At 41.3% G+C, this 20589-nt stretch overlaps 1 protein-coding gene across 1 annotated transcript in view; it reads right to left on the bottom strand.

Annotated features, from left to right (window-relative positions):
• Nucleotides 1-2887: 2887 nt before the first annotated feature.
• Nucleotides 2888-20589, bottom strand: part of clip1a (CAP-GLY domain containing linker protein 1a) — a 29086-nt gene continuing 11384 nt past the window's right edge. The window contains 19 exon segments of the mRNA XM_071530566.1: nucleotides 2888-4065; nucleotides 5165-5292; nucleotides 6694-6746; nucleotides 6881-7031; nucleotides 7184-7301; nucleotides 7864-7884; nucleotides 8081-8133; nucleotides 8284-8404; nucleotides 8621-8727; nucleotides 8957-9094; nucleotides 10222-12663; nucleotides 13939-14154; nucleotides 14589-14754; nucleotides 15032-15188; nucleotides 15402-15485; nucleotides 15637-15694; nucleotides 16297-16413; nucleotides 16637-17545; nucleotides 19615-19719. Of these exon segments, the coding sequence (XP_071386667.1) occupies nucleotides 3837-4065; nucleotides 5165-5292; nucleotides 6694-6746; nucleotides 6881-7031; nucleotides 7184-7301; nucleotides 7864-7884; nucleotides 8081-8133; nucleotides 8284-8404; nucleotides 8621-8727; nucleotides 8957-9094; nucleotides 10222-12663; nucleotides 13939-14154; nucleotides 14589-14754; nucleotides 15032-15188; nucleotides 15402-15485; nucleotides 15637-15694; nucleotides 16297-16413; nucleotides 16637-17545; nucleotides 19615-19719 (5373 nt within the window). The 3' untranslated portion in view covers nucleotides 2888-3836.

The raw sequence follows: 20589 nt of genomic DNA, 5'->3' as shown, positions 1-20589 counted from the left end.
ACATCGACAGGAGGGTGTGTTCTAGTTGTGACTGTAGGATGTGTGTGAAGGATGTGAAGCATCTCTGGCGGCTACCGCTCCTGCTGAAGTGCCCTTGAGCAAGACACTCAACCCCAAAATGCACTAAGGGGCACTGATCCTGCTCTCTGATGTCTCTGAAGAAATGCATCAGTGTAGGGGGGCTGTGTGTGTGTGTGTGTGTGTGTGTGTGTGTGTGTGTGGAGAGTGCATGTGCGTGTATCTATGAGAGATATACGATAAGTACACATTGGTTAATAAAGTAATTTTAACCTCCAGACGATGAATAACAGTGTGGTAACGAACCACCATATTGTCATTGTTAGGTGAAAACCTAGTAACTCCAATTTAGGTGATTTTCAAGTTTTATCTTAAATTGAAAGATGACATGGTTCCTCTGTGGGTTTGAGGGTTAGGGTAGGCTGATAGGCTCTCTGTAGGGGATGCAATGCTGATATTATAAAAAAGACAAAACTAGAATGTAGCTTTAACATAATTATTCTATCAGGTGTCTTTGGTATCTTGACACAGGCTCCAAGCAAGGCTGGCTCCAAAGACAAATCCAAAGACAAAAAGAAGAAGTGTGTGACAGACCTGGTGCAGGACGCCCCCGTCAGGAGAACCCTCGGCTCCGTCCACGTCCCGCTGCACAGCCTCCTCACAGGGAGTCAGAGGGGTCGACGTCCTGTGCGACCTGGGTGTCCTGCTCACAGAGCCTGGCATGGCGGCCGTGGGAACACTCGAAAAGGTGAGTTTACATGTCAAACGGGAGTTTAATTTACACTGCAATGAACTCTTTTCTACAAAATGGTATATGGTTATGAATTCAAAGGTTGTACCCCTTGGTATTTGCATGTGGTATTCTGTTAAAATACCACATGCAGCCAGAGAACATACTGTATGTGGATGAAATAACACCTGTGAATCTTGATTTGGAGACTGAATTCACATTGTATATACGCTTTTTACTTCTCTTTAGGATCCAGCGAAGAAAATTAAAGAGGACAAGAAGAAGGAGGAGAAGAAACTGAAGTCAAGGGGAGACAGTGCAGCTGGACAGAGGAACACAGCAGCTTCAAAAGGTGAGCAGAAACCCCCAAGGAGGTCTGGCCTCCATGCAGACATTTACTGTTACCATCAGCAGGTGGCGGCTGCTGCTGAGACGCACCGTCACGCAACACTGAAACACTGAAACACTGAAACACTGAAACACTGACTGCTGTTACAGACCCTGAAAGGTCAGCCATCTGTCCTTGGAAAATTTTATATTCATAAATGTAAATGGTCTAGAGAAATCCCCAGATTTTTAGCATTCAAAGTATAATTACATTATTATGTAATTCTATTATTATTATGTAATTATTATGTTATATTTTACGTTACTGCAAAATATCAGAAATGGAAAAGCAGGAAAAACTCTAAATGTTTGTGAAGCATTGTTTGTTTTTTGGTTTTTCTTTTATTTTTTATTATTCATTGATTATACTGTAAATATATATAATGTTTGAGTTCCATAAAAAAAGAAAAAAGCATGATGCTGAACCCCTGCTCACTTAGGCTATACTTGCTCTGGATTAAGTGTGTCAACTAAATTACTACAACTGACTAAAGAGAAATATAAAAATGGGTTTCACATCAATAGACATTGCAAAATGTCCAGACACCACATCATCAGAAATGCTTGTGGAAAGGGCCGGGAAGATAGAATGATGTCATTCCAAGAGACTGCCATCGTTAAGCATCTGGTTTATGTTTAGTATTGATAAATAACGGTGGGATGATAAAAGGGAGAAGCAATAACTAAACCCCAAAACCCAAATCTGTGTAAAGCCTGTCATCTAATGGTAAAACGCATGCTACTGAAATTTGCCATCTGCTACTGGCTGATCTTTGGTGCCAGATGATGTCACCTGCTATAGGGTACAACAGGTGGTGACATCACCTCTGTGACCACCCTGCGCTCTGTCTGTCAGTGCTTGTGTGCTGTCTGTCATTATTTACTTTTTACCATTAGATGCCAGGCTTTACACAGATTTGGGTTTGGGGGTTTAGTTGCTCTTTAAAGGAATGTTGTCATCCCAAAGCAAAGGAAGAGTAAAAGGAGATACACCTGTACCTGGATTTATCATTCATCACACCCTGTGTTCTGCTCAGTCTGCTTAACCCGCTGAAATCTGCTGTCTCACGCCGTCCTGCACAGGCAAAGGAAAAGGACGGAAGGAAAGCGAGGTGGACGCCCACACAGACGACACCGCCTCCATCCAGCTGGAACCCATGACTGTAGAGTTCAGCGTGCAGCTGGAGAAATGGCAGTCTGCATCTGAAGCCCGCCCGCTTCTGCTCCCTCATTAATGAAGCCTCCCGAAGTATAAGTATCTATGACTGTGTTCAATAAAGACTGGTGGTTAAATTACATGTTTTCAAAAGGATGGCTGGGTGAAAGGATTAAAGAGTGGATGAATATTCTGGGTTCACAGTATTCAGTAACTTGTTAATGACTTGTGTGATAATGGCAAAAAATGACAGCTGGAACAGTAACATCTATTTTTATGTAAAAAGAAAATGAGGTAAGAAAGTGAGGAGACTTCAATTCTTCAACTCTGTATTCCAATCCCAAACTATCTATCCTACTTCCTAAGACTCCCAAGCTGAACTCCAAAATGTGTTCGCTCCTGCTCCTTTGCTCTCCACCTCCACTCCTCCTTTCTTTTATGTGGAAGGAAACTGAAGGAGAAAAGAGGAGGAGGAAGGGAAGAGAGGAGACAACTGCAGCAGCATTTCAGCATCATAGGCAGAAGTCAAGTCTGTTCCAAGTCTTCACACTTCTAGTCTAACACTTCCAAGTGCATTGAAATTTTACATAAAAACACGTGAGATTTTCAATTTATACATAAACTTGATTTATTTTATACAGATATTCAAAACATTAGGTAAAGAAATGCCTAAGTATATCATTTATTTTAATTTTTTCTTCTTACAGAAATGATCATTTCATTGCAAAGTAACTTTTGTGGTAAAGGCCATTTAACTGGAACTGAGGACTTGGGTGTGAAGTGCTTTAGGTTTAACTGCTTTCTTCTTTCCAATCATCCAATTAGTCCCATCATGAAGCCTAAAAAAAAGCTCCTATTAAAGCCAAATAGTTCTGGGTTTTGCCGCTCCACTCCCATCAAGAGCTAGCAAAACTCTGTCTCATGTCTCATGTCTTCCCCCTTCACAAAATCATCACACATACTGACAAACCTTTAAAGAGTACATAGTATTTCCAGGCGTAAAAAAATAAACTATAGCTCACCAATTTTTGCGCAAAAACCAACTTCTTTCGATCAAGTAATTTACAGTTTCAAATAAACACCTTTTATTAGCTTTGTAACCCCCTGACAAGGTGTGCAAACAATGTCAGGGTATTGATAAGTTAATCGATCGGAGGGAGAGCGTTCTCTCTCTCTCCCGGGACCGTTCTCTCTCTCTCCCGGGACCGTAGGTTCACCTACAGTATATTCTCTCTCTCACACAAACCCAGCAAAGCAAACAATTTTCCCCCATAAGTCATTTACAATTTCAAACACAAACCTTTAATTACTGTGTATGCGCTTTAATTCTCTGATGCATGATGTCATAAATTTTTGGGTAGTGATTTTGAGGAGACCGTTCCCCCCCGTATAAGAACGCTTAAGGGCTGGCGTGGACAACGAAGACGCTTGGCCAAAACAAGCACACAAGACGCACACGTATAAACCGAAACCCCATAAGCACCGCATAACCTAACATAATGTGCAAATATATTGATTGTGCGAACAACGGTGGAGGAAAGGCTTTCAGAAGGTCTGGTCGTCGTTACAGGAATCGGTCCAGTGGCCGAAGACCTCACAGATGTCGCAGTAGGGCCGCTCGTCGTCCTTGCTGCCGTGGTAGGCGGTGTGCGGCGGGGAGTCCGGCATCTGCATCTGCGTGGGACAGTCCTCGGTGTCGTGGAGGTCGAAGCAGTCGCAGATGTCGCAGAACAGCCTCGGCGGGGGCTTCTTCTTCACGGGTTCCTTGTTAAAACTGGGAAAAACAAAAAAGGTTTTGGGTGTAAAGTGCTGTGAATTTAAATGATTTTCTACCCACTTTGACTCTGTACTGATACATCTTTGAGGTTATTTTAGGATGCCTCGTTTAGTCCGTTTGAATGGAACCCCGGAGCGTTTACCCCCTTGGTTTGGATCGTTTGGGGTGGTGCGAACACCCTGATCAAAGCCTGGTGCGGACCAATCAACCGCTCTCCGGTCCGCCTCGAAGAGCTTCCAAGTGAACTCTGGAGCGGTTAATTTCGGAAGAGAACACCATTCAAACCAATCGCAGGAAGCGTACCATTTACGCTGCATTTTTACTGGTTAAAAACAACATCTTCACATCCTGTTTTGGTGACCGGCGTATTATTCAATTATTTAGTACGTGTATTTCAATTCATAGAGTGAATCTGTGGAATGGTTTAGATGTAGAAACCAAACAAAGTACAAATATAAGAAGAAGTACAATTTCTTTTTTGAGATGTACAAAATAGTATGTGTTAATATGGGTATATTGATGATGTGATTAATTAGAGAAAGAGGGTAGGACAAAATAAGTTTTTACTTCTTCCTACTCCTTTTCGAACATGTAATATTGACTACTTTTTTTTTGTCAAGAATTTACTGTATGTTTTCAGTTTTGTTTTCGTTTCATTTTTGCGTATTTGATGGATTTTTTTTTCTTGTTACATATTTGAAATAAATACTCATACTCATTTAAAACCCGCATTCTTGACATACTTTCATATGCGCGGTCCTGTAGAGTCTGCTGATATGCGCTCCAAATCAAGACCAACACGAACCTGACGGCGCTCCATGATGTAAGATATAGTACAGGCAGAAATTGCAAGTTTTTTTTTTGTATTTTTACCCGCCAACTGTCTGACCAATAATCACATGACATTTCCAGCCACATGGCTTTGTTTACAAGTTCTGGACCATTTGATTTTTGCCTTTGTGAAAGCAAACCGGACCAGTTAAAACAACGTATCATTCTCACATTAGGTCTGAACCAAGGAAGCAGACTATCAGGTGTGAAACCACCTTCAGAGAAAGTGTGAGATAGTCTGCTCTCTGTGGGACTCTAAACTCACCCGTCATAGTTATCCAGCTCGCTCGCATTGTTCCCATTGAGAGCAGCCTCTGCCATTTTCTCTAATTTTCCCTTGAGTTCCTCGTTCTTCTTCTGGAGATCGACGATGACCGAATTCAGGAACTCAATCTGCAAACCAGACGTAGTACATTTAGTATCCCTGCTGTTGCTGGACAATGATCCTCTGTTATGCATCAGCAAATTTACTTTTACAAAATGTACTTTTAAAAATTTAGATACAGGCTGTCCAATAGTTTATGTGCCATGATTTTACATGGAAAATTACTCTTAACCCTATGACAAGGAGAACAGAAAACCACAACCATGCCATTTCATAAAATATTAAATTAACCTGAACTTCAAAGGCGAAATTGAACGTCACCAGCGCGAGTCATCAACCAAAGAGAAATCATAGCTAGGAATGAGTCACTAAACTGCCCACTTACGATGAGCACCTTTGTCTATGAGTAAAGTCTATCCTAACAGTAAAATCAATCAATGATAAACATCATGTCTCTAAAATAATTTTCAATTTTGAAAAGGTTATCGAGTTCTATAAGGTCTGCAGCGATCAAGCTTGATTCATCTTTGGAAGACAGCTAGTAGTTTTGACACCAGATGTAATGAGTTGTGTGCAGGACAGCATGTAACGAGAGCCACAGTGATATATACGAATCAACATGCACAAGTGAAGCTGATGAAAAAACATTAACAAACCGCTGCCTGATTGTGGAGTAGCATTGCCAACATCAGAGACAGCGAAGAGGAGAGGAATAGGGATTTGAGGAAAAGGAGGAGGAGAGGGAGAAGACAAAATTGAGATTCAAATTAGAAGGACCCGCCTACTGCCAGACAACATACTCAAGCCATCACTGACACAGTATATACAGTTTAACATTTTAGAACAAGCCAAAGAGAAGCTAGAGGCGTTACAGGGCTTCCAGACCAGAAGCACAAATGCGCATTGCATTTTTTTTTTTATGAATTGGGCTTCTTCTGTATAATTTCTTCTTCGTGCATTTGCGCTTCTGTTCTGAAAGCCCCATCAGAGAAGTCACTGAAGAACCTGAGACATGCTAGTATCCCACTGTGGGAGAAATGCTTGAAGACATCAGAGTCAAAATCAATGTAGACTCATTTTACCTCTGTAAAACAATATACTGTAACAGCTACACAATTTTTTACAGTTCAACAGTGAATTCAAATGTCATTTGGCAGTACTTGGCAGCAAACAGTTTTTGTTAATAAATGTCTAGTGCATAAATAGCACTGTCATTTCACAAACAGTATGACATTCAGTAAAAGACTGTTTCCATACCGCTGACAGAAATATGATTAGAATATTAATATTATTGATATTGCGTTAATATCAAACAGAAAACTCAATGAGCCAGGGATGGGAAGCATCTTTTGTCTGAATGTCCACATGGCAAAAAAAACCAAAAACAAAACACTCCAAGACTTCATCAACTGTGGCCTTTGTTTTTACTATTGGGATAATTCTGGTTTAAAGAGCAAAGACATGTATACCTGACTCTCTGCAGTCTCCTTATCCTCTCTCAATTGGTCCACAACCGCATCACCTGGGAAAAAACATAGAATACATTAAAGCCTCAATTAATATTTGTTCTATTAGCACAGCGAGACAGTAGACACCCTTGCTTTCTTTATTAGGCCACCCACAACTATTAATTGTAGGCATGAAGCCAGGCGTCACCTGAGGTTTTGTTGACGGTGTCGGGTCCTGCAGCCAGGCCCTTCTCCAGGCTCTGTACACACTCCTGGAGACGAGTCTTGTCCTTCTCCAAGACCTGGATCGTACCCTGCAGCGTCTTAACCGTGACACTTTCCCCATGCAACACAGCCAGCTGTGGAGGGAAGAAAAGCCACACCGTTCAATGCTGGAAAATGTTTCGATTTTCATTTTAAAAACGTAATTCTAGGACTTATTAAGGCAGCAAAAAGACATATACTGAAGTCTTATGGTGAATAAGAGTGTCAACATGCATTCGCTTCTCACCTCACTCTTCAGGTTCTGCAGCTCCTTGTCCTTCTCTGAGATTAAGGCACTGTTTTTATGGACAGACTGTTGGAGGGTGGCCTTCTCCTTGTCCAACTCCTTCTTCAAGGTGCTCTCACTATCAAATACAAAGCACCTGACTAAATGGCAGAAGTATACGATCACCTAAAACATGAGCTTCCAGGCTGATAAAAATTGGCCCTAATTTACTAAAATGTTTCTCAGTGGATTTCCAGATTTTGTCCCAAATGTATGGAGACATTCACTAAATAAAACACCAGTTCTCAGCCTGACATCTGCCTCCAAAACACTGACATATTTGCTGAAAGGGTAAGATAGCAAAAGAAAAAAATGAGTCAGAGCACAATGAAATAAAAAAACAACAACGTATAACCGTATCAGTGGTGAAAGCAGGTGTTAAAATGTTGAGCAGGTTGGGTGGGACAGTTGGTGAAATTGCTTTTTGTATAATGACTTGCATTTTGCCTTAGTTTTCATAATCAACTGCAACCTTTCATTTATAATGTCACAATCTACCCACTTGAAATAAGTACATCTGACACGATCTTTGATATGAGACTAAAGAACAATGGTGTTGACATGATTAATAAATCAGTAGTATTGAATGTTAACATCCATTACAATGAATGACATGATATAACATTTAAGGCGTGGAATACCTGAAGGCATTGTTTGGCAGGCTTTGAAGGAAAAAACAGCATTAACATGCCATACACTTATAACTGCATATTAGCAAGAGTCACACAGGTGAAAGCATTCATGGTTTACAGGATTCTATGAGCTCTTTATTTGGACAACAGACTTACAACACTGATGGATCTGCAGAGTGAGAAACTGCCAAGACCTGCATCACAAAACGAACACACATCCCCTTACCTTTGCTTCAACTCTTCCAACTGTTTTTTGAGCTTTGAGTGCTCATCCTTGATCTAGGGGGGGAAAAAAGGTAAAAAGTCAAACATGTTTACCTACAGTAATTCAATAGTTAAATACAAAACTCTCTGATGCTTATATAGTAATTTCATGTTAGTATTTTTTCTGAATGTTCTGGAAGGAAACAGCCAGATAAAGCGCTGTACCTTCACCAGGCCGCTCTTGTCCTTGCGGTTGCCGTCGAGCTCCTGACTCAGCCTGCTGTTCTCCTCCTGCAGGACTTGCAGGGATTGCGACTTCACAGACATTGCTTCTTTGAGCTCCTCACTGAACACACACAAATATTAACATCATCTGAAGAACAAAGGCAACTCACGGAAAAGACGCTTGTTGATGGCTTGGCGGTAGAAGTAACGCATGTGAAACAAAACTAAGAGCAATAAAACATGTCTCAACAGTTAACCCACTCAACACGATACACAATGCAAATTGTGTCTGACAGCTTTCAGTTTTACTTAAAGCCAAAATGAAGGATACACTCACGTTTCCTGGCACAGACTCTTGATCCTCTTAGCTTCTGAGCCAAGCTGCTTTTTGGATACATTCAGATCTTCTTGGTACTTTGTATTCTCTTTCTTCAGCGATTCCAGCTAAACCAGTGACAGCAGAAACATATTTTCAACTACAAGACACACATCCCGAAGATGTGGCTCCACCCCATTTCTCTTACATACAGTATATTGCACAACGTGAAGAGCCAATTAACCATTGATCGCTTACAATAGCTGTTTCTTAGTCAAACCACTCCACAGAATCACTTCAAAACCTTTCTTTCTCTTCAAAAACCTTCACTTGCTTACAATTCAGCCTTGCTCTTACCTGAGTCTCCATCTCCTGCTTGGAGCTCTGGAGCTCCTCCAGCAAAGCCTGGACTTCGTTCTTCTGCTGCAGCAGACCGACTTTCTCTTTTGTCAGTTGCTCTAGGGCCTCGGCGGTCTTGCCAGAAGCCTCTGCAGCCTGGACAGTACATGAGGAAGTATGTTTGATATGAGAAATCATTTCAATTTAGGTTGTCTGAAGAATAGGGATTGGTTGAGGTCAACACTTACTGTATCCAGATTAAGAGATTTAAAGCTCATTTGATGAAGCCAATTATAATGCCTCTTTTAACCTCAACCAATTGAAGGTGCATCTCATGTTTTCATACTGTGAAAAAAATTTAATTGCATGCTTTGCATGTTAGCCATACTAGTCACTGCAGTAGACTGCACCACTATAGGATTAGTTATCCCAATGTCAGTTCATTGCAATTCTCAGTGCTCGTTCCAATTCAGAATTAACAGCCTAAATATTAAACCATAAAAGGAAAATAATCAATACTGAAAAATAATTGAAAACCTGTGGCCTCAGAACGGATATTGATTATGACTATGCATTCATTTAAGTAACAACTCAGATGAGAGGAAAACTGGTTTTTAGGGATAATGTTCTGTCAATCTGTGTAGAATTTTCTCAAATCATATCACTGCTGAATCGATAGTGATTAAAAAAAAACCCCATCTGTGCTCCCTTCTATAGCCCCTGTGAGCTGCTTTGTATTGACATATTTCATTAATCCCACTATGTTTGATGTATAAATTATCAGTCTACTCAGAAGGATTTTGCCGGGATTCAAGCCCAACTTTGGGCTAAATGACACCGTAAAGCAGTTTATTGGAACTATAGTTTCTAACACCAAGTGATGTTTTTTTCTTTCCTAGCATTAGAATGCGTAATCAAAACTAATTTTACAGAAATATGTTGAGAAACTAGATCTAGCACTTTTTGGTAAGGCTGTGAAAATCAATTAAGGAATCAAATGAAATATGAAACATTAAAACACTCAGACCTACGTAATCATGTAACCCTGAAGAATGGATCCTACTGTTAGATCACGTTATAAGCCCACAGGAAAGAACATATTAAGGCTGGGAGCTAGAGGTAATAAACAGCAGTTAGTAAAATGGAAGATGAAAGTTACACATGAAAAAAGAAAGTGGGAATAAAAGACAAACCAGCAGGCATGCAGTGAGGATGCAACATAGCCCCAGCCATTCTAATGTGTGTGTGAGTGTTACTAGGTGCGATTGTTACTACGGGAATACCTCAAGCTGCTTAGAAAGAGCATTTTTGAGCTGGGACTCGAGCTGTGTGACTTGCTGGGTGGCTTCATCCCTCTCCACTTGCAGGGCATCCCTCTGAGCTTTTACGCTTGTAATGTTGGAGGAAATTTCTTCCTTCACCTTGGCAGAAGCCGACGCCTCCTCAATGGCAGTCTTGTACCGTTTTTCTATAAGTTCTTTATCAGATTGTAGGGCCTTGGCATCAACCTCAAGTTGTTTCTGGGTAGCTTGCAACTTCTCCAACTCTCCGAGGAGCTTTGAACGTTCCCCAAGACTATTCTCTTGGCTACTGCGGAGAGAGGAAATGTCTTGCTCCAGCCTACTCTGTACAGCTAAAAGGTCCTCCTTCTCTGTGGTCAGGAGGGTAATCTGTTTGCCCGTCTCCTCAAGTTTAGATGACAGCTGTTCTTTATCTTCTGCCAACTGTCTTTTTTCTCCCTCTCTCTGCTTCAATTGTGTGCTCAAGTCCTCCACATCCACTGTAAAAGACTTCTTTTCCTCGTCAGCATTCTTAAGGCTAGTAGAAATCTCTGCATTTTCCTGTGTCAGTGTGAACAACTTTTTCTGTAGCTCTTCAATCTCTTTGGAGAGACCATCCTTGATAGAAGTCACTTTGTTCCGCTCAACAGTTTCAGCCTGAAGCTGGGTCTCAAGAAGCCTTTTGGCCTCTGACACTGATTCTGTCTGACACTTTAACTCCTGGATCTGCTGAAGCAGACCCTGGGCCTCTTTCTGCAAGGACAGTTTATTTTTGTCAGCCTCAGTCTGCTGCGATTGCAGGAGGTGATGATCTTTGGTAAGGTTATCAAGTTCTAAACGAACTTGCTCAAAATCCATTTTTAGTTTATTATGCTCTTGAGAAAGTTCAGTTTTGCCCTTTTCAAGACTTTTAATGTCAGCGTAATGTTTCTGCAGTTGCTTTTGTAAGTCTGCCTTGTCTCGTTTCAAAGAGGTCCTCTCGACTTCAACCTCATCTTTTTTCTGTTTGAACTCCTCCAGCATTGCTGTTAAGTTGGACTTCTCCTGAATAATGTCAGCATTAGCTTTGGAGGAATTATCTAACTGGTCCTTCATTGTACGGATATCACTAGCTAGCTTATCTCGCTCATGAGAAAGAAGAGTTTTCTCAGATATTGCTTTTGTGTGCTTCTCTTCTATTTCTCCCTTCTCCTGTACCAAACACTCATAATCCATCTTTTGCTGCTCTAATGCCAATTCTACGGTCATCTTCTCTTTCCGTACAGCATGTAGAGCCATCTCATTTTCAGCATTCTGGAGGCGAAATGCCTGCTTCTCTTGCTCAAATGATGACAATACTTCTTGAACTTTCTCCTTGGATTGAGATAATTGTTCTGTTGAGACCTGAAGTTTCTCCTTAAATTCTTCACTTTCCTTCAGGAGCTCCTCCTTCTCAGCACAGACCTTTCTTTGGAAAGCAAGCAAGTCCTCCTTTTCCTGCATAAGGTGAAGCCTTTCAGAATCAGTAACCTGACTGCTTGTCTTGAACTCTTCCAGCATCTTGGCCAAGCTCGCTTTTGAGGCTTTAAGCTCTTCACAATCCCGGACAGAACTCTCAAGATCCTTCTTGGTGACATTAAACTGATTCTGGAGCTCTACATTGACCACCTCAAGGCTCTTTTTGTCCAAAATGGCAGCATTGATTTGAGTGGACATCTCAACCTTCTCTTTTGTAAGTGTTTCTGTGAGGGATTGCAGCTGGGTATTCTTCATTGTGAGATCTTCTTTTTCCAAGTTCAAGGACTTAAGTTTTGCCTGCAACTCAGTATTCTTGGCATCAAGAGATTTTGTTGCATTTCTGGCAGCATCTCTCTCCAAAACTAGATCGTCCCTCTCAGATGTCAATTTCAACCTGCTTTCACTGAGCTCCTCCTCAAGTCTGTTCCTCTCTTTGCAGGCATTTTCGTAATCCTCAACAAGCTGCTTCTTCTTAACCTCAAGCTGCTGAATGTCTTGCTGATGCTTCAAGAGCGCGTGATTCTTTTCTACGTTTTCTCTTTGAAGCTCCTCAATTTGGGCTTGGTGTTCACCTTCAGCATGCGTCAGATTTTTGTTTTCATTCTGCACTTCCTGAAGAAAATCTTTGAGCTTCTCCAATTCCTTGTTTAATGAAATTCTTTCTCCATCTAAATGCTTGTTGTTTGTGAGTAGTTCCTCCTGACTTTTTGAAAGCTTGTCTCTTGTCATCAGCAGTTCTTCGTTCTTGAGTGAAAGCTCCTGGTGACTAACCTCAAGGGCAGAGAGCTTGGTCTGTACATCTGAAAGTTGCTTCTCCAGTTTGCCTTTCTCAGCCTTAACATCCTCACTTTCTTTACACGCGTGCTCCAGATCTAGTATCTGCTTTTCCATATTTTTGGACAAACGTTCAACATCATGCTTGTAGGAGTCAAGCTCAGCAGAAAGACACTGGGAAAATAAAGTTGAAAGAAAAAAAGGGAGGGGAATATATATATAGGAAAAAAAGTAAGATGAATCCAAAAATAAACCAAGGAGATATGGACAAAAGTAATATGCAAATGGAGAGGTTAAGCTGCAGAAGCATTAAAAATGGCAAAAGATGACACCACAGCTTACACCACCTTGATGTTCAAAATGTAAGGCTGAACATTTTCACTTCAACACTCAAGTACTTTCTTAACAAATATATGAACTACAGCAATGCCAACAAATTCAGATTGTCATATCAAGGTATGGGAATGACATGTAAACAAACTGACAACTGGCTACAACAGCTGGAATTATGTTACGACCAGTTATAGCCCCTTACACAGGGTTATTTCAATTATTGTTGGGATCCATATCACAAACGTTTTTTCTGTGTGTTGATGTATAGTTTTTGGATTTTGTTTTCAAAATGAGTGAAAGTGAATGGAAAAATCACAATCACTGAATGCCAATGTTAACTATGGATCCCTGGGACGGCTGATGTCAGCGGTTGGCTGTTAAGGGAACATTTATGGGGAAATGTGTGCTCCAAAGTGAAAATGTTCTACCGAAATGAAATATCACTCTGAAAAAACAATGCTTACAGGAGTACACAGCTAAAGCCCTTATCACTCAATGCAATTTGAAAGTGAATTTAAATGAATGGCTGATAAACACAATGTTTGTTGAGTGGTCACTGAACTGTTACTATGCTGACCTGATCCAAATTTCTTTATTAATTTTTTTAATTGTCTGTTTATCAGCCAGAACATAACTTGTTAAGGTGAATATAACAAAACTGGTTATTAGCCTTAATGTTAAGTGATGTGAGGAACTCAGAGACAATCTGCAAGATAGCAATTAAGATTGAGAAAACAAAACTTGATAACGTGGAGTAACTACTGATTGTTATTTGTTACGTGGAGACAAAAAACAATAATCTTAAGTTTCTGTATTGTGCCTTGTCCCAATTCCAGTCTCACCATGCTATTACTTGTCCCGAACGGCAAAACAACACAATTTAATATAAAAAATCACAGCTACAGGAAATTGAATGTCCATTTGTTTTTGTTTTTTTGAGTCATTACTTGTTCATCAAGAACCAACATTGGTAAAATTAGTAACATACTAACACTAGTAACCACACACTTATTATGTCCATAAGATAATATTTTCACATCAAAACAGTCAATTCCAGAAATTTTAAAACACAGTGATTCAAATGACCAGTCTCCAACTCTGTGGGTTGGTGCTCACCTGGACCTGTTCCTTGTATGGCTGCAGCTCAGACACCAGCTTCTCCAGCTCCTGGGTTTTATCCCTGGAGGAGCCGAGCTCCTGCTTCAACTTGTCAGCCCGACCCTGCAGCTCCTCGAGCTCCTTCACATGGAGCTCAGAAGCCTGAGAGAGGGCCTTCTCCTGTGAAGCCTTCAGCTCCTTCACCAAGGTCTCACCTTGTTGCACATTCTTCTCCTAGACAACAGGAAATTAACAAGACAATAACACACACAGCAATCATCTACTTGTTTAGAGGTAGGCAGCGACTGAAGAATACATTTAATGCTTGAAATATATTGAAATGAAACGCATGGAAAATATTCCAATGCATGGTAGACCATTAGTTTTATAGTTTTACAGATTATAAAACTATTCATCAGTCTTGACACTTATCTGACTAATCCTTTAGACAAATGATTCTCATACACACATTTATTTGTGATTGCCCTACATTATGTCAGAGAGACCTATCACAAGTAAAATACATCAGCAATGTTTCCCAGCTGCATGCAAACAGTCCTTTTCACTGCTCCACTGTGTATCCTGCCCACCTTGGCTTGTCACCATCACAAATAACCTAACAACATGTGGGAAAGACCAATACACACCTCACCTAGTTGCCAACTTACCATGTTAACAATCTTCTCCTGAAGGCCGCTTGTTTGAGACTGATGTGCATCTCTCGTCTCTTTCAGCTCCTGGTCTTTGCGGGACAGTTCCTGTTGAAGCTGTTCATTTAAGTGTGCTCCCCTTTCCTTCTCTTCTGCCAGTTGATTCTGTAACTCTTCAAGCCTCCTGAACGATAGGACAGACAAGATGGGTTTTTTTAAACAAACGTGCCACTGCAGAGAATAAGCAAAAACTAAAGGTAGAATATGAGAATTTAAACGAGATCTGTGTATTGACTATTATAGTTCAGAGAGAAATTAGAATGCATTCCTGACATCTCTGACATGCATAATTTGAAGTGAGCGACAGAAATTCACTTGCACGGAACAGATAAACTTCCAACCTTTACATGACCACAAATACAATCTTAGAGAGTAGACAGTAAAAAAAAAAATCATGTTACCTTTCTTTCTGTGTGAGGTCTTCATTCATTTTGGTCAGCTGTACTGAACTATCACCAGATGACTTCATCATGTCTGAAATATTGCTTTCCAGCTTGCTCTTGTCCTTTGTAAGCTGCTCAAGCTTTTCATCTCCAGCCTTCAGCTTCCTCTCTAGTCCTGAGTAAAGATGAGACAATTTTGTTATGATCATCAAGTTTTTATCAAGTCATAAAGAAAAAAACATGCCAAAATGTTAAATTATCTTTTGCTTTGTGATTGTAGTTATCACAACACTTACTTTTACATACATATTTAAGATACTACAGCACTTAACCTTATGACAAACATAAACATTTAACATACAAATGATTGCAGTGCTAATGTTCTCACCTGCAAGTTGACTTCTAAGAGACTCTGTTTCGGTAGTAAGGGATGTGCACTGCTCTTCCTTCTTACCGAGCTTCTCCAGCATTTCTGCCAAAAGAAAATTGTTGTCAATTTTGAGATCTCCGAAACCTCCATCAACAGAAAACGGCCAAAAGCATCACTGTGGACTAGGAGGGAATAATAACATCATCATAAGACTTAACAGTTGGCTGGCAGAACAAGTGCAGATTCCATTTACCTTGCATAGTTTGCGCTGATTTAGTCTGCCCCTCTGTGCTTTCAGACAACTTTTGTTTCTGTGAAAAAAAAAAACTGTAGCATCACCTTTATGTACGTTAGGTTCTTCTGCACCAGATACAATTTACAAGAGTGCACATCAAAAGAAATACAGGGCTCAATTTTAGGCCCCATCCTCCTCTCTCTATGCAGTACATGCTTTCACGTGTCATTACATCTACCCATAAAGCCCAGCGGTCCGAACAGCCTAACCACCCTTACATATATCAAACGCTGATATCGCAAAACCTTTTACTCCAGTTCAATTTACAATAGTCAGGATTGTCTGTCTGCTAATGGAAAGCCAAAGGCCACTAAGTGAGAAGATATTTTGATGACAATCTTTATTCTGATGAGCATGTCAAGAGGGTTGTTCAGCATTTCTTTTTAAAGGTTTGTTCAGCATTTCAACAGTTGCGTTTAGAATTCATTTGGTTATGTTTTTCACCAGACACCAGTCTCTTTAAGCAAAAACAGGTGTGATACTATAAGAGACAGCGCTCTGCATTTACTGTAATTCACCTATAGGCTTACAGCCAAAGCAAAGCTTGAAAAAGACCAGTGACTGCATTCCTAAACCAAAGGAGGCACCCACTTCAAAAAATTAAGCCATAAGCCTCACCAGGCCTCCGAGCTCCTGCTCCAAGGAGTCCTTCTCCTGCTGTATGGTGGACAGACTCTGCTGTAAGGAGAGGAGTTCCTGCTGTCGGCCCTCCAACAGTGAGCTCAACTCACTGACCTACAGCACGCATCACATGAAAATACCGTGAACAGGGAGGGAATAGCAAAAAATTAAAAACAAACAGCATAGAGATATAGGTAAGCAAAACCACCCTGATTGTCTGAGATAAGCCATACTACATTCACTTTGTAAGAAACAGAAGGAATAGGGACCTTTGCTAAAACAGGAAAAAACACTAAAATTAAGTATTACAATGGACAGGAAGGGAATAAGGACCCACCTTGCCGTCCTGTGAGTTCATCTGGCTCTGGACCTCCTCTAGATGAGTCTTCAGGGTCTCCAGCTCTTGGTCACCTTCAGCTTCCTTGGAGCGCAGAGCCTGCACTGCTGCCATCTGCTCTTTGGTTTCTCTGTCCTTGTCCTGGGCCTGTTGAACTAACGTTGCCTCTTTCTCCTCAAGCTCCTTCACCCTTAGTTCAGCAGCATGCAGCTTTCCCAGCACGTCCTCCATCTCCACGAGGTGCTGCTCCTCGGCTCTTTCAACGCTGGTCCGTAGGGACTCCTCCAGTCGCTCCTTCTCTTCAGTCAGAGACAACAGCTGTGCCTTCAGTGCCCCTGTCTCCTTAGTCCAAGCTGTGGTGTTGGCATCATGTCTGGCTCCAGCCTCCTCCAGAGCCAACTTGTGCTCCACCTTCAGCCTCTCCAGGGTGCTCTTGGTCTCCACTAGCTCTGTCGTCTGGGCACCGGCGCCTTTGCTGAAGGACAGCTTCAGCTCCTCCATGGCTTGCTGGTGAGAGGCAATGGCAGATTCTAGCTTGGAACGCCACAGTTCAATAACGTCTGCGTTCTCCTTCTCGGCCTGGCTCAGGCGTATCTGCAACTGCTCATTGTCACCAGAGAGCCTAATGGATGTAGCCTGAAGCTGGGCAGCAGCCTCACTGTGGGTCTTTTCTTGAGCTTCCAGCTTCTCCTTGTACTTCACCAGCTCCTCCTGCTGCTTTGCTTCCTGAGAGGCCAGCTGATCCCTCAGAGAGTTTATCTCTTCCAGAAGGGGAGAGAGAGTGGAGTCTGGGCCCTCAGAGCCTTGCTGGGACTCGAGACGCAGCCGCAGGTCAGCCACCTCTCTGGTTCGCAGAGAGAGGTCCCTCTCCAGGTCCATAATGCGGGATCTTTCTGAGACAGTAGCAACCTTAAAAAGCAGAAATCTTATGTTCAAACATGTCTCAATCCGACACACTGATTCAGTGCGTGCTTCCAAACCAGCGTAATAAGAGCCTTTAATAAAGGTTGACCATAAATGAACAATTTGAGATTTGATAGGTAAATTTAATGATGGAATAATGATGGAACTAATGGCCAAACTCCATTAATGCCTCCAGTATGAAAATAAATTCTGATGTTTTTGCATGTTTTAGCCCATTTACTACACTGCACACATACCTTACATTACTCCCGACTATTTTTCAAAGCATACCATACTTTTTTCCAATTTTTGAATATTTACTTAATTTTTCTTTTTTTTTTTTTTATTTGTTCAGGTGATAAAGCTACCTTAAAACTCGCTGCTGCTCCAGCTAACATTTGTGCCCGGGTTTAGAAGTCACGGACGTTTGAATTTACAATCTTTTCTTCAGGGACTATTTTCAATATTCTGTTTGGCTGCCGACTTTGAAGTCCAAGATGTCGGAGCTACCCACTAGCATGTGAACACACCAGAAGATGTGTAGACTTTTCAAATCATCATCAAATTATCATGCAATGATAAAGCAACTTTGACAAAAATAAAACCAGGTGGGATGTTCACTGTGATGAATTACCTATCTCAAGCAAATTTCAAGTCTCTGCAACTTGATTACCATTCTGAAATGAATGGAAACAAATGGCTGCCTGGAAGGTAGGAAAAACGCATTCAGACATCTGAAAAAGTATGGTATGCTTTGGAAAATGGTCGGTAGTAATGTAAAGTATACGTGAATTGTAGTAAATGGGCTAAAACATGCAAAAACACCGGTATGGTCATTTAAAATTTATGGAGGAGGGCAGGCATACTGTTGATCCCAATACAAAGTATTATACTGACCTCTTGTGGATATATAGGGTATGGTCAAAATAATGGAAATGCACAGTGAAAGCATCTATGGGCGTTTTTGGAACGGTGTGCGGGACCAAAACTGTCATTACAATTGTAACTCAATCATTGCATTTAGGAGAGGTGTGGACTAAGAAGACTGCATGAATAGAATCCCACGGAACCGTCATCACTGAGGGAAGCATTTACACTGGTGCTTCCATTATTTTCATCATACTCTAGCTATATACCTATCTGACTGTTAACTCTAATGTACTGAACTTAAGTTCCCAAGGGCTGGAGAATCTTTTGCTTTTCTTTCCTTGCCTAATATTTATTGGCTTGGTTTAGACATGGGAAACAACTGTCAAAACAAAACCTGTAGAAACTATGGACCTGAACCTCATAAAATTATAGAATTAGAGTTGTATTTCTATTGATACCCCTTTATGGCTGTGATACCCTGGGGGAACACAATGAAGCACAGTCCGGGAGGTGGAGCAGGATTAAGACTAGCAAGAGGCAGGGATCCCATATAAGCAGGACAATTGGAAGCTGGGAAGGCTGAGGGAAGTAGAACAAAGGATAACCAAGAAAATGATTAGCTGGGGACAAGGGAGAAGTTTGTCTGTCTGGTTAGGCAGAGATACCAGCACAGCCAGAGTGAGTTCAGGGCGGGCAACTTGTGGGAACAGGTGGGGTGTGAGAACTGTCACTCAGACAGCCGAAAGATATACGTGGTTTATTTTGTCTTCTTGACATTTAGCACGGAAATCAATATTTCATGATGTAAAAGGACTTTGAGTGGCATCTACCACACTGAATGTGAGGGGAGTTAATATTGCTAAAGGAGTAATATGGTTAGAGAATCAATCTGTGGATGATACTGCAAATTATGAAGCTAAGCTGCAAACCAAATTTTTTGCATGATTTGCACATTCAAATGCAACTAGTATTTGTTATTCGTTTCATTTTAATTTGTCTGTTTACTACAAGAGCAAGAACATTATTTTTTCGCCTATGAAGCGTACAAATGCATTTGTGTGTGTTCCCCACAAGCCTGTAGAAAGCAAAGCTCCAGTTACTCCTTGCCACCTCTGTGAACCCCTGGCCAAATTTACATCTGCCACTATCCCCCGTCCCCACCCCTCTTTTCCAAACGCAGCACATCGCAGAGCGGAATCCATTACCCTAGTGTCTTCTAACTCTCTTTGGAGTTTCTCAGCTTTGGTCTTTTCAAAGAGCAGGCTCTGTTCAAGCTCCTTAATGTGGGCATGCTCCAGTCTGGTCTGCGTCTGTTAGTAAACAAGGGGGAGAGGAAGAGACACACCGGTGCCACCATCACATGCCAGCCCAATGCAGACAGAGAGGGAGGGAGAGAGGACAGAGGGGTTGTGGTGATGATGAAGATGATGATGATGATGATGGTGTGTGTGTGTGTGTGTGTGTGTGCGTGTGTTTGTGGGGTGGGGAGGAGTGAGGGTGAGGGGAAGTAAGTGATGTGGGGGTGGGAAGATACCCCCAATGCAGAACGTTCAGGCTGTGCCATGAACAGCTGTACATAGGGAATACTGTGAAAGAGTGGTGGGAAACACAAGACAAGCAGCAAAAGAAAATGGCATGTGTTATGGATATGCAAGATGCTTATGGATGCAGTTTAGAAGTAACCATGCAAAATTGACACCTGGTGAACAAAGCACAGAATAGATTGTTATGGACACAGAGAAAATTTGAAAATGTGTGTCAAGCCAGCAAGTAAACAAAATAAAACTGACTTCACCGCATACATTAAGAGAAAGCAGTGCTGGTTATTTCCCCTCCCCCCTTTTTCCCTTCTGTCTGTTACATGAGGTCACTACATTACACAGAAGATGACTGATGTACTGACATACTAGCATTGCCATAATTTATTAGTCAATAGGAATTCAATATGAGGATGTCTCTTCAATCTTCCTCATTTTTATTTTCATTTAAACCCCATTGACCCAATTTGCCCTCTGTGGTCAGTAAAGCTCAGTATTCAAATCAATTTAAAATGCTTATCAGGTTATCATAACCAATCTTGCTTTCTCTCTTTATGTGATAAGGCCAATTTCCATACTGTGTAATGTAAGTATAAGTGACTGATTATCAGACCACCGTGTGCAGCACTTGTGAACGACTTA

The sequence above is a fragment of the Centroberyx affinis genome, unplaced genomic scaffold, assembly GCF_046629955.1.
Source record: "Centroberyx affinis isolate AG114_WGS23_722 - 3 ecotype Tasmania unplaced genomic scaffold, CSIRO-AGI_Caff_v1 ptg001939l_1, whole genome shotgun sequence".
NCBI classification, from domain to species: Eukaryota; Metazoa; Chordata; class Actinopteri; order Beryciformes; family Berycidae; genus Centroberyx; species Centroberyx affinis.
This window is presented reverse-complemented; position numbering and strand designations above follow the sequence as displayed.